At 42.8% G+C, this 14,362-nt stretch overlaps 1 protein-coding gene across 3 annotated transcripts in view; it reads left to right on the top strand.

The window, feature by feature from the left end:
- BEST3 (bestrophin 3) overlaps positions 1-14,362 on the top strand; it is a 46,799-nt gene that overhangs the window by 17,803 nt on the left and 14,634 nt on the right. For all 3 annotated transcript variants that reach the window (XR_016441794.1, XR_016441793.1, XM_090042515.1), the window contains exons 5-7: positions 9,875-10,032; positions 10,616-10,693; positions 11,114-11,266. Coding sequence is in view for 1 of the 3 variants with exons in the window: in XM_090042515.1 (XP_089898641.1) it covers positions 9,875-10,032; positions 10,616-10,693; positions 11,114-11,266 (389 nt within the window). In the remaining 2 variants the exon portion in view is untranslated. The remainder of the gene's footprint in view (positions 1-9,874; positions 10,033-10,615; positions 10,694-11,113; positions 11,267-14,362) is intronic.

Genomic DNA, 14,362 nt, shown 5'->3' with positions numbered 1-14,362 from the left:
AACACTCTAGCCACCAGGCCACGGGCACTTACATGGAAGAGGTGGTGCACATAGTTCCTCCTGTTAAAATGGTTCCATTTTGCATGTAATGATTAAACACTAAATTAAATTAAATTAGAAGAGGGAGGAGGAGAGTCAGAGTCAGTCTATAACCACTATCAACCAAACATCCGTTCTCATAAAAAATGATGGTAACTTTGTTTGACAAGTCCTATTTCCCATAAGACCATGCTGATTAAACACTAATTATACTACCATCTTTCATTCTTTACTGATTGCATCCATACCAGCCTCTTCATGATTTGGCCAGGGATCAGAATCAGGCCAATTGACCTATTTACCTCTTCGAAATATTGGTACAATATTAGCTTTTTTCTAGCCCCCTAGAACTTCTCCAACATTCCAAATATTGTTAAAATAAATAAATAGGTATTTCTAGTTCAGAGAGCTCTTCAGCCAATTCTTTTAATACTCTTTGATACATATTTTACACATTTTAAAGTGTTTAATGGTAAAAGTTGCTGCTTAACTTTACACTTAGTTATTGATGGAACAAAGTACTTCCCTATTACAGCAATAAAAATAACAGTTGAGTGAGTACTAGTCAATAGGTTCTTTTACCTTATCCTTCATGAATGATTGTAGCAATCTAAGGCAGACAAGGTTCTTTGGGTGAATCTGATATCTTTTATTAGACCAACTAAATAGTTGGAGAACAATATTTAAGCAAGCTTTTGGGTCCAAAAACCCTTCATCAGGCTAAGAAAGGGTCAGCAGTTGATGTGTGCTCCTCCTGGATGGAATGAAAAGTAAAAAAGCCAGAGGCTGGGCTGGTATGCATACCAAAACAGCTACAACCTACACCCCTGTAGCAATCCAAAGCTTCCAGAGATAAGAATAATAGCTCCTAATGTTAATGCCCCTTTGAGAGTCTCAAAGAGAATGTTTAATTGTTCATTAATATAAATATCTTGACTTTTAAAATAATGATGGTTAGAACCTGAATATTACAAAGAACACTTTTTCCTATATGAAAATGGATACAGTGGATGAATACAGACATTCAAAAAGTCCAAGGTGGAAATGCTGTAAGTATACTGCTTTACTCAGAGTGCTCTAGATTAGGTCAGGACTGAACAGAACACATGTGCACTGTTCAGTGTGGGGATCAAAGCCTGCCTGCAATGGCTGAGGCCAGCAGGCTGGCAGCACTCCTGCATGCTTCCCAGGAGGTTGCTGGAGGCTATCAAGTCCGGCTGAGCAGCTGGCCACTGGGCCTCTCTCCCCAGCCCTGCCCTGCCCCCACACCAGAGGCTCCATTCCCCCCAGCCCTGCCCTGCCCCCACACCACAGGCTGGGGGGAATGGAGCCTCTCTGCTGAGTAGGCCTGGATCAGTCCCTGTCAAGACCCATGCCCACAAACTTCTTGGAGATCTGTGCAGTAGAGAATTTTGGTTACCTCCCGCTCCCCCAGCTGCACCGGGAATAGACAGAGCCTTTTCTGTCTCCTCTCTGTGACAGTCTGGGGGTGAGGCTGGTGCTCTCCTGAAGCAGACAACCACTGGCGGAGGCTAGCAAGACACCCAGCAAGGGGCTCCTAGGATGTTGGTAAATGTGCCTTAACTCAGGATGGGGTGTAGTTAGATAAAGCGCTGTAACCTAAAGCACTTTAATCTGATACCACATCCATCCAGGGTTAACTTCAAGTGGGATCCACCATTTTTAAAGCATTTGATGTGCTATGAATATCTGTTTGGTTATGGCTTTAGAGCACTTTCTGCGCACTTAATGAGCAACACGTGTAACTTCTGTACTGGCCCTGTGCGACTACAAAGCATAATTGATTATTGATTGGAGCTCTATTGCTTTTTATAAAAAATTCAAACTGTGCTGTCCTAGATAATGACTTCAGAGAGCCTCTCCTGTGAATTGTATCTGGAACTCACTCCAAAAATAGGTTCTCTTGTATGCTAATGTCTCAAGTCCAACATTATTGAACTTGATGAGTTATAATTAGGATATTAATTGGGTGGGAAGCTGCTCATTTCTTGCCCCAATGCCAGGGGGCACTTTCTGCAGCTCCGTTCCTCCCCTACACTGCAGCCCAAACCTTGCAGATGGCATCCACAGATATTAACCTCACTGGCCACACACTAGGCCTCAGAATCCTCCAATCCAGACCCCTACAAAATCCCTCCACTCAGGCAGTCTACTCTGCCCTCATTCTGGGCTGTCTAGCTCCCTGAACTGTTCCTCCTTTCAGGTGTGGTCCCCTTGGGGCCTTTGGCCACACAGGCCCTGGCCTCACCTCCAAAGCCAGCTGGAAACCCCAGGTCCTCAGCTCTGGGCATCCCTCATGTGGGTCCTTGGCCCTTTTGACCCTTCTGGCCCTGGCCCCAGCATTGATCAGTCAAGGGTTTTCAAGTCAGATCTATGAGTCTCTAGCTTGGGTCCACCTTCTTGGCCCAACTATGTGTTAACCCACCCGCTTGTGGGAGCTGGAGTTAAGGTGTCCCGACCCACCTTTCACCAGGGTGGTAACTGGTCTGGTATTTCCTGGGGTCTCCCACACCACTGAGAGCCCCACCAGGTCACCCACTCCTGACAGGTTGCTGTTTTAGGTCATGCCCAGGACCAGGAGCCTCCAAACCATCTCCTACAGCTCCTGCCCTTACCTCCAGGATGTTGCATACAGGCTTGCAGCCAGGCAATAGTTCTGCCTGGCCTGCCAGCAGTGAACTGCTGTCTTTATATAGGCGGCCAGAAGTCTAAAATGGCCGCTGCAATCAAGCACCTGCTGGCTGCTTGGCTTAGCCCTTAAAATGGCAGGCACCAACAGTGCTCTGCCACACCATCTTACCCACTTACTTTACTTACAAAACCAATTGAATATGTTCTCATATATTTTCTATGTTGTGCTGTTTCATGCATCATTAGCAAAATTAGACTTGGCATCCTGATTGCAGAATCTGTATTACATGGGAGAGATCACAGAGAACACAGCTTGATTTTCAAACACGTAGAACTTAAAGTCTGAAACACAATCTCTTTAATTTCCACTGAGAAGGTTCTCAGGGTTTTCCACATTAAATAAATAAGCTCCATTTTATCAAAGTTATTTTCCCCAAAGCTTCTGTGCTTTAAGATGTGCCATATTGACACTGGGAGGAAAAAACAGAACCAAAAGTATCCACCCTGGAGCAGAGAGAAGAGAATTCACTGAGCAGGGAAGGGGAAAAAAGGCAAGCTCCAGCAGTCCTAAAGCAGGCTACAAGGTTGCAGCTGATGAGGACATCCTCATGAAGGCTGCAATGCAGAAGCCCTGATCCTGAGCTTCGGCAGCTTGGCCAGCAGGGAACAGATCAAAAAACATGGCTGAAGCTCTGATTTAAACAACAATGGTAAACCAAGAATTGCTCTTTAGTTTCTTCCTACTTTTTGTTTTTTGGGGTTTTTCTGACTGAACCCTGGTGAGGGCAACTTGCTGCAGAGAGCAGAACTGTGATAACACTTTGTTGCCTGAGTAGTGGCTATCAGGCCATGTAGCCCAGGGACATTAAGTCAAAGGTCAGAACGGAGTTTTTGTGAAGAGATTAACAAGAATCACGCTTGTTTTGTTTCAAGTAGAAAACGAGTCTATTGGGGTGAAATCCTATGAACAATCAATTATTCATGTTGACTACCCAGTGGAATGGGAGAGGGTATAGGGGAAGGTGGAGCCCTCATTGTACTAAGGTAAATCCTAGGATCATCCTCACAGCAAATCCTCCCTCCTAGACATCCCTTTTCTTATTATCAGGTCATGGTAGGTGAGATTATGGGCGTAAGGTTCCCTGTGAAGGAGGACATCCCAGGGATCTTCAGCTGAATGGCTGCATAATACAGACTACCTTCATACAAAAAACCTATAGAAGACAAATATGGACTATTACAACAGAATTATAATGCTAATTAATTATCAACATATTATGACTGAACTATAACTGCAATTAATAATTGACATGCATTTACAACTGGCTCTTATGTTTGAGAACAAATTACCATCTCCATATAGGGTTTGATTTAATGAGACTTGCTTTAATCCAAATTAATACATGCATATCCCAAAGCTCTCATGTAGCACCCCAAGCAGAAGTCCCAAACAAACAAGCCATACAAAACAAACTAGGAAACTCCATTGCTCCCCAAACACCTTGAAACTGCTCTCACTGATAATCTCATCAGTACCAAATTAGTTCCCATATGGGACTGCCTCCTTGAAATAGTTCGGAAACCTGGAATTAAACTCCTTCTACCTCAGCTCTAGGATGTTCCACCTTTACACAGCAAAACCCATTACAGAAATATATTGGGAAATTAGTAATGTGTTACCTTAAATGATGTCATTATCTTCATGGGTGAATTTAGGATTTTGAAAAGGGGGGGTGCAGACGGTGTAATACATAATCAAATATAACACAATACATTTTTCTCCAGAAACTAAGAAGAAACTAGAGGCTTTGCTAATATGCCAGGGGGCTAGGGCTATATTATTCAGTTTAAGATCAAAGCATTAATTTGTTATATCATGTACTGTGAATAAAAAAAAAAAATACAACAAACTAGGCAAAAATAAGTTAAAGCTGTTGTTTCATTAGTCTTGTAGTCATCAGAATCAAATGTTCATCTCTTTCAGATTCATAAAACAAAACCTTAGCCTTCTTGAGCAGCTTGACAGTGCATCCAGGATTGCACTGAAACCTATTTCTGCACCCAAGTTAATGTTCATGTGAGTTAACATTTCTACATCTGAGTTAATGTTTTTAGCTAGAGTTAAAAGCAGTCTGCAAGGCGGCGAAATAGGAGCTAGATTATCAGGAGCAACTAACAGACAACAGAACTGCAAAAGAAAGGACAGCTTGATTAGAACATCAATACCATTAAAAAGGGGATAGAGGCATTAACACCTGTGTAATGAAGAGTTTAGAAGGAATCAGATAGTTTACAGTCATCCATGAAGTCAACTGATTCTCTCACTGCTGCCTGAATAGAAATGCTGTTGCAGGCCCAGGCAGCTGGTTTTAAACTCTGGGTGAACCAGGAAATAAAAGCTGGGGGGACCAACTACACCACTGTATCCCCCTGGACCCACCCCGACTATCATGTACATAAACAAAATATGGTAACAGATCACTCAAGCCATTCCACATCTCTATTTTCCTTCCCATCCTTTGTTTATCTGTCTGTTGTTTTGGCCCTGATCCTGAAAACAGTTATCCACCTGCTTCCTGACTTGCACGAGGCTGCTTCAGGAGCAAGGTTAAGCAGGTAAATAAGCATAAGATTGCAGCCTATGCACCAACACACCATCTAGCATAATAGGGCCCTGTGACCCATAAGCACTGCTATAAAATACAATAAAACAACAACTAATAGTATGAGATCAACATCAGTTTTTCTAGATAGTCCAAAAGATTATTTTAGTTGCTGTATTTTGCATAGACTGGATGAAAATCAAGGAGCTCACAATTGATGTAAAAATCACGGTTCGTTTCTTTGGAGGCTCATAAACAATGATCCTTTAGGCACACATTGTTGGTAATACAAAAGGTATATATTTGCAAATAGGGTCAGAGAGAGAAGACAAAAGACCACACTCTCTGCCCGCGGGGAACACTTCTCAGCAGGCTTTTATCCCCTCTCTCCTGAGCACGTGTACAGAAGCAGGAACTCTTACAACTCATTTCCGGTTCATACAAACATATATGAAATGACGTCACGTCATACATCGCATGTGCATTATAATTAACTACTTAAGTATGCGGGGCGGATAGGCTTATATGTATTAGCTAATTGCGCTTGCTCAGAAAGTACTTTAGGTTACAAAAAGTTCAAACCCAAGGACAAGATGGCAATTACTCTTATCTAGCCTGAGAAATGTAGGGGGCATGAAAGGAAGTGTGATTTAGTGTAACAAAGAGATAGTAAATTTGCAGAACAAAGAGAGAGTGATACCTTAATACAAAGAGCCCTTAGTAGCTTTTTCTTGAATCTCCCCCCCTCCTTCTCCTACCAGGGAGAGCGAGAGCTGGCAGCTGTGCTGTTCTAACAACACTATTGATAATGCATTTTTAATAATATTTCTAACACAATAACACAGGTTAGAGAGACTCAGGCACAAAGGAAATGGACATAACCAAGGAGCCAATCATTTCCTTCATGTCTAGAGTTTTCTAAGAGACTTTGACTTACAGGCACTCTCTCACTAAGCTCACCTTCTGGCTCAGGCAGCAGAACAATGCAAGGATGCCGAGGTTTCATTGAATGCAATACTAAATACATTTTAAAAACAGTTCTGTTAGCATTAAGCTGTTCAGAAAACAGGACTTTTTTTCCCCCAGACAGAAATTTGGGATTAGATCTCATGTGACAGTGGTACAGTTTATTTCCTACAGAAATCAGAGCCAGGAACTAGGATGATTTTTCCCAGACCATTAACACAGCACAGAGAAGAGGATGGAAGAGACCTGGAGAGGCCACTTTTCCTAATGCAGAGAATGACCTGCAGCCTAGGAGGCCTTGCACAAAGGCCCCTTGGCCTTTGCGCCACCTCTTCAGCCAGCTGCTTCCACTTCAGCTATAAACATAGCAGCATTCCTGCAGAGCTGCTAGAAAAACTCCCCTGGCTCCAACTCCATCTTTCCCAAAATCCTCTTGTAATAGTCAAATGGAAGGTTTCACAGGACACAGGGAAAGCTGTATGAAAGATAATAGCACCCCTGGCTCAGAAGTAGGGCAGGCTGCCATGCAAAGGTTGCCTTCCTTCTGCAAGTCTAGGGAACATGGTGCAGTCTGTTGTCTCTGTAGCTGTGGGATTTCTGAGCATAATTCTTCACCTCTCTCTTAGGGCTCCTTAATAAGTCTGAAGGAAACAAGAAATAACACATTTATTACAGAAGCATTTTAGTTGCAGTAAATGCCTTCCTCACTAAACTTGGCTTACTAATTATACTTTTATCGATTGCTGCCTATTCACTGTATTGAAGCTCTAGTGCAACAGAAAGTCCTGCGTCCCCAGTAACTTTTTAATAAGCTGCAAGTCACCATAAAAAGCCATAATTGTTGAGTAGGGATAATCTTTTGACTGGCAATATTTCAGTCCTCATTGCCTAAAAATAGAGTACTAAATCTGAGAGTGGTCTATGAAACGGTAAGCTTTGTACATCTGCAATACTTCAGAAGCAACAGCAGTGTGTGAGAAAACAAGCTATTTTTAGACTATTATACATTGTATCAGAGAGGTCTATAACAGTCCATATAACCATAAAATTTTATGTACAAAAATTGGAGGATTGTGGGCTTAACTCTGAGACAGTCAGTCAGGTGGGTGAGAAACTGGATGCAGGATGGGACTCAGAGAGTCGTAGTGAACAGATCTGTGTCATCGTGGTGAGAAGAGGGCAGCGGTGTCCCACAGGGTTCAGTGTTTGGTCCAGTAGTTTTCAACATCTTTATTAACTATTTGGATGTGGGGGCGAAGAACTCACTGGCCAAGTTTGCAGACAACACCAAGTTATGGGGAAGCATGGTCATGCTTGAAGATAGGCTACAGATACAGGTGGACCTAGACAGGCAGGGAATTTGGGTGGATCAGAATTTGATGCAGTTCAATGTCGAGAAATGTAAAGTACTCCACTTTGGGATGACCAACCCCTAACACCTATAGGCTTGGAGGCACCAAACTGACTAGTACCACAAATGAAAGAGACCTGGGGGTAATAACAGACCACAGTATGAATATGAGCCAGCAGTGCAATGCTGTAGCCAGTAGGGCAAATAATACTCTGGCATGCATCAATCAATGCATCTCCAGCAAAACCAAGGATGTGATTCTTCTGCTGTACTCAGCACTGGTGAGACAACAGCTGGAGTACTCCATCCAGTTCTGGGCACCACACTTTAACAAGGACGTGGACAAGCTTGAGAGAGTCCAATGAAAAGCCACCCATACGATCAGTCTTACATGGCAAGCCATATGAGGCAAAGCTCAGGGATCTGGGACTATTCAGCCTGACAAAAAGAAGGCCAAGAGGGGGACTTGGTAGCAGCTTCCCACTACACTGGGGGAGTACATCAAGGGCTCGGTGAACAACCGTTGACCAGGGCACCCAAGGGGAAAATTAGGGGTGATGGCCACAGACTCCTGGAAGACCGTTTCAGACTCAACATTAGGAAAAACTTCTTCACAGACAAGGTGTCCACACAGTGGAATAAGCTCCCTCCAGAGGTGGTGCAATCACCTACACTTGAAATCTTCCAGAGGAGACTAGATAGTCACCTTGCTGGGGTCACCTGACCCCCAGTTATCTTTCCTTCTTGGTGCAGGAGGCTGGACCTGATGATCTTCCAAGGTCCCTTCTGGCCTTACAATCTATGAATATGTTGCAAGTCAACTTCTACACTCATTTGTGAGCATATTCTAAACATAAAAGATGTTGTATGAAAGCAGAGAAAAGTGGGTAAAAGAAACTAAGGAGAAATACTATGGGCACGTCTACATGTGTCACTATGGTGATACTGTTACTGCACCATGATTTAGTACACCTTTTGGAAGTAACAGCCCATACTGTAACAGCCCAACCTCAAGAAAGGGAGGAAAGTGAATCCGGCTAACTATAGGCCCATCAGCCTGACTTCTATACCAGGAAAGGTATTAGAAAAGTTTATTAAAGAGGCCATCCTTAAAGGATGCTGGTATCAGCCAGTCCAAAGGGATAGCCAGCAAGGGTTTGTTGCGGGTAGGTCTGGCTTGACCAATCTCATTTCCTTCTACGACCAGGTGACCTATCACCTGGAGAAGGGAGAAGAGATTGATGTCATACATCTTGACTTCAAAAAAGCCTTCGATCTGGTATCCCATGATCACCGCTTGGTGAAACTGGCTAATTGTGGCCTTGGGTCCACCACAATCCGCTGGCTGGGAAATTGGCTCCGTGGTCAGACCTAGAGGGTAGTAATTGATGCAAGTCATTCATCATGGTGTCCTGTGACCAGTGGGGTCCCTCAACGCTCTGTCCTTGGACCCATATTGTTCAACATCTTCATTAATGATGGGGACATTGGAGTCAGAAGTGGACTGGCCACAAAATTAAGTGATTTTCATGAAAAATGTGATTTGCAATGACATGCCACAATATGGCTGCTTGCTGGGGAGTTCCAGATGGCTGCTGCAGGCTGGAAAAAGCATTTCCTAGCCAACAGCAAAAGCCTAGCAGCCTAAGTGGGGTGGGGGAAGGGGTTGCAAAAGGGACAGGTGGAGAAGAGAGCTTGGGGATGGGGAGGGGAAGGGCTGTTTGCTCTTTCAGGTGAGAAAACTGGGGCAGGGGGAAAGAATACATGAGCAGAGGGAGGCAGCCCCCAGGCACCTCCCCCCAGTGCCCCAGTTTTCCCACCCAGAGGAGCAAACTGCCCCTCCCCTACCTGGCACCAGGGCCATCTGCCCTTCCAGTGAGGTGGGAGAAAGTACGTGGGATTTTCAGCAGCAATCAGAGGCCTTGGGAGCAAGGCCTCTATTGCTGCAATTAAATTTGTCTCTAAGCCTGCACCCTCAGCCAATGTGGGGGGGGGGGGAGGGGGGTACTCCATGATCTGGGAGCAAAAATGGTGGCCCCCACCATGATTGGGCCATAATGTTAGCAATCTGGGCCTGCAATTTAAACCAGGTCCTAACTTTAAGTATAGTTCACAATAGTTTTGTACCAAAATTACATCCCAATATGTCCAGAGCTGCATGGGAATTAATGTTCAATAAAAATGTATTTCAGAACAAGAACTTCACCTGTACGTTAATTGCACCCTGTCACACTAAGCAAATCAACTCTTTTCCTTTTGTAAGCAGGTTTCATGACAGCAAATGAAAAAAAATTATTTGACAAGCTGGCGTCTCCCCATCTTAAATACTGGGTTCCATTTGTCTGGTTCGGAAATCTGGCAGTTAAAGCACGAAAAGAGGGTAGAATCAGAGACAGTGTGGACCTCCAGACCCTGATGAATGTGAGTAGAAAAATTATATGCAAAATTATACTTAAATAACTACGTAGCGTCTGTCCAGGTCTATAATTGAATCCCCGCACTATCCCCACCGTGAGCGTCATCAGCCGTGGGACTGGCAGTGGATGGTACACTTCTGCAGCTAGGCATCTCTCAGTTGATGGGACTCCCAGGCACATGGCAGCACTGGGCCTCATGTTCAGTAGTGTGATAAGAAGCAGCAGCAAAATTATTACACATTTTTGTCGAATAACTTCATGACTTATCACTTCTTTTATCATGCCATTATGTGATTGAATTTGTGGCAGGATCACAACTTAAGGTATTATTAACTAGTTAAATCACACCCTAAATGTAATGTGTCGATGTGACCCAAGTATAAAACTAAGCACTGTAAGCCCCACGTATAACTTTCACATAAGTTGATGAGTTCCTGGATTTATTTATAAATAAATTTATATTCCACACACACAACCCAATGTTCTACTTCACAGACTTTCATTTATGTGAAATAAATGTAACAAAAGCATTTTATTAAGTGTCAAAATTATGACTTGTCATGAGTTTTGTTGTGTTTCCTATTTAGGAAATGAATAGATACCGGTCTTGGTGTAGCCTTCTGTTTGGTTATGACTGGGTTGGAATTCCACTGGTCTATACACAGGTACCGAGCTATTACCATTTCCAAGTTTTGCAGCAAGATTTGCAGAAAGGCAAGCTTGAGGTTCCTACATTCATATTAGGTACCCTGACAAAGGGTCCGAGTCTCAGAGATACTGAGCATTCAGTAACTCCCTTCTTGGGCTTGGGCTTTTGAATAATCATACATTTTAGGTGATATTTGACTTAAAGACGCTAAGAAGCTTTTCTGGTATGATAAGGTGGGTTATAAATTAAAATTTTTGAGTTCTTCCTGGACTCAGTCCCTGGCCACCAATAGAACATGCTGCCATTTTGTTGATAATATCTACCTACAGATTTTAGAACAATATTACGTTAGGCACCCAGGTCACTTTAGGGAGTGGTGCCTTGTATATACATATTTTTTGTGCTGTGATTTCAATGGAGATTTTGTTCATTTTAGGTTGTCACTCTTGCTGTCTATACCTTCTTCTTTGCGTGCCTGATAGGGCGTCAGTTTTTGGATCCTGACCAAGGATATAATGGGCATGAGTTAGATCTTTACATTCCAGTCTTTACATTGTTACAGTTCTTCTTCTATGCAGGATGGCTCAAGGTAAACTATATTTGTTAGCTACAATAACAATATTTGTTTTCAGTTGCCTTTCCACATGCATGATCAGAGGGCAGGAGAACAGGCCTTATGATGAGAGGCTGAGAGCCACGGGACTCTTCAGCCTGGAAAAGTGCAGGCTCAGAGGTGACTGAGTGGCACCTGTAAGTATATAAGGTGTGTGTACATCAGGATCTGGGGCAATGCCTGTTCACCAGAGCACCCCATGGGATGACAAGGTCCAACAGTCACAAACTCCTCCAAGACCATTTTAGGCTGGACATAAGGAAAAACTGCTTCACTGTCTGAGCCCTCAAGGCCTGGAATAGATTCCCTCTGGAGGTGGTGCAGGCATCTACTCCGTACTCTTTTAAGAAACATTTGGATGCCTATGTTGCTTGGATCCTTCCGCCTTAACTGACTTCCTGCCCCTGGGGCAGGAGCTGGACTCGATCTTCCAAGATCCCTTCCAGCCCTAACGTCTATGAAATCTATCACATCCATGAAAGATGTAGAAAGCAAAATCTTACCAAATGAGCCAAAGTCAAGGGACAAGATTAATTTTACCTGCTGTGAATTCTTTAAAATGTAATGGAGTTATACCAAGGATTAATTTATTTCAAGGGATCTGAGCTATAGGAAGAGCCAAAAATAATCAATCATTACATTTTAAATCTGCCCAAGACTACATTCTAAGAAAAGGTCATAGAATCATAGAAAAAGTAGGGCTGGAAGAACCACAGGAAGTTATCTAGTCTAACCTTCTGCTCAAAGTCAGGTCAGGAACCTGAAAGATATAAGAAGCAGAGGACTAACAGTTCCCAGTGGAATAGTATTTTTTCAGCATCAGGGCCCTGGATTTGGACTGTAAACTGCCAGAAAAGGATAGAAAATTAGACCATAACTCTCCTCCTTTTCCAGTTTCACTCCCAAATGGGGAGATAGGGTTGCAGAGTCAGAGTGGGTGGAGGGGGTCTAAAACACTTGTCAAAACAAGCCTTTAACATCCACTATCAATTATTAAAATCCAAATAAAATTACTCAGTTTTAAATGCTTATTAAAAAAAGGGACAGCTATTATTGACAACAGTCATGCCACAAATAGCACATTAAAGAGAGAAGAGTGAAAAGGAAATTGAAAGCTTTTCTTATGCCCATTGTTTTTTGTCTTAATTGGTCAGTTAACATATCCTCATTAAGCAATCTCCTCCACATTGATTCTTTCCTCTGTGAATAATATCACACCACATGAATTAAAAAGAAAAAGGACAGTAGTACTATGAACAGAATGATGGAAAACAGGCCAGTTTAAGGCTTACAATAGGCAGGTGGCTACATGTGGAGTTCCTGCTGATGCCTGTAAGAGCCATAGACATGGATAGCTGGCAGGAATCAAGCTTTTTAGTTTTCTTTGACTTTTAGTCATAGAGGTTGGCACTTCCTTGTGTGTAAAGGTCAGAAGGGCTGCAAAAATACAGAAATCCAGCTGTAATCACCATGTTGCACTTGGCTGTAAATTGAATCATTCTATAAATTAGAACAGATTCACTCCAGTTGCTTGTAAGTCCTAGCAAACCACATGCAACTAAGCCAAGCCAGGTACTAGGCTGTTCTATGCATCAGGCTGCAATGTAACAATATTGAATTTAAAGAAAAATATTGAAAATAATATTATGAACCCATTCAATGAAACCCTGAAAAAAAAAAAAACAAAACAAAAAAAAACCAAGAGTTAAGCCTGACACTCCTTCCTCAGGCCTTTGTGAAAAAATGGTCATACAGTAGGAGTAATGTTGTTGTTATCAGTGAATACCACAAGGTTAGTATTATTTTAAACGTAATGCCTGGGGTGGTGTTTAGTCATGCTGTTTGCCCAAAAATAATTTTAAAGCTTTTAAAACCATTGCAGCAAGTGGAGAGATACCATCACACAGCACTGCCACAGCATCTGAACCGGGACCTGCTTCAATCACAAATTTTAGTCCTGTTCGTTGCATAGTCCACAAGACCCTGGATACAGGATTGCAAACAGGGACTAATAGCCCATACATTCCACTTCCTGTACAGTTCAAATGTGCACATGGCTGAAGGGTTTTTGGCTGTTGCTCTGATTTGTCTCGTACTGAATAGAGAACAAGGTTTCCCATAACATGAGACACTGCTAATCCCACTTCTCAATTGTTCTGGATTAATTTATAATCCTTTTAGGTGCAATAGCCAGCAAGTCAAACAGTGCTTTGTTTTCCTGGCATTGCATTTCCTGCATTTGTCTTCAGAAAGTGTAGGCAGGTGTTCCATGACAGTGGGAGGTCAGCTAGTCAAAAGGCCATTGTTGAGGTTTTCCCTGCCGCTGCCCTATGCAGGCCTTCCAGCTTTTGTTAGATATTTCTAGTGCACTCATGTTACTAAGATGTGATCTAGACATGTCTGAAGCAGTGGCTTCACTTGGTAGTGGTAGTTTGTTCTCAGGTTTATTTCTACCCAAGCAGTTACATAATTATACTTGAAATATTAATGCCGTGTACTAGGGAAAGGAATGTCGGAGGCATCTAGCTTTCTCCTTTTCCCTCCTGCTCCCTATCTGGGTTTTTAAGTCTGTTATGGAGTAAGTATATCATCTCCCACTTGCTGATAAAGAGCTAGTGAATGAGATACAACTAGAGTTTTTCTGTGGATATTGAATGGTACAATGTAGGAAAAAAATTTTTAAATGTGACATTACTATTCTTAATTATTCCTATTTTGAGAGCATCTAAAAATTAGAGCCTCACTAGGGCAGGATCTATGCAAACACTTAGGCCGTTTGTAAATGACATTTTAAAGAGGGTTTAAAGCAGGTTAAATGCCTTTTGCACCGCTTTAATGGCATTGCTGCTTGCACGAGTTTGCATATTTGGTGGCATAATGTGCCTTAAATGACTTTGGGATGCTGCAAAGTAAATCGCCTCCAAGTAGTTTTAGTTTTCTACCCTACAGCCACAGAGGGAAGCATTGGGCTCTGTGTGGCTCAGAGTCTGCAGGCAGACGGTGCAAAAAACCCAGGAAGTCAGGCTCCACAGAAGGGTTGGGGGGAAAAATGAGGCAAGCCTGATCTCCCTC

Source organism: Crocodylus siamensis, chromosome 4 (assembly GCF_052110815.1).
Source record: "Crocodylus siamensis isolate JL-2025a chromosome 4, ASM5211081v1, whole genome shotgun sequence".
Classification (NCBI taxonomy): domain Eukaryota; kingdom Metazoa; phylum Chordata; order Crocodylia; family Crocodylidae; genus Crocodylus; species Crocodylus siamensis.
This window is presented reverse-complemented; position numbering and strand designations above follow the sequence as displayed.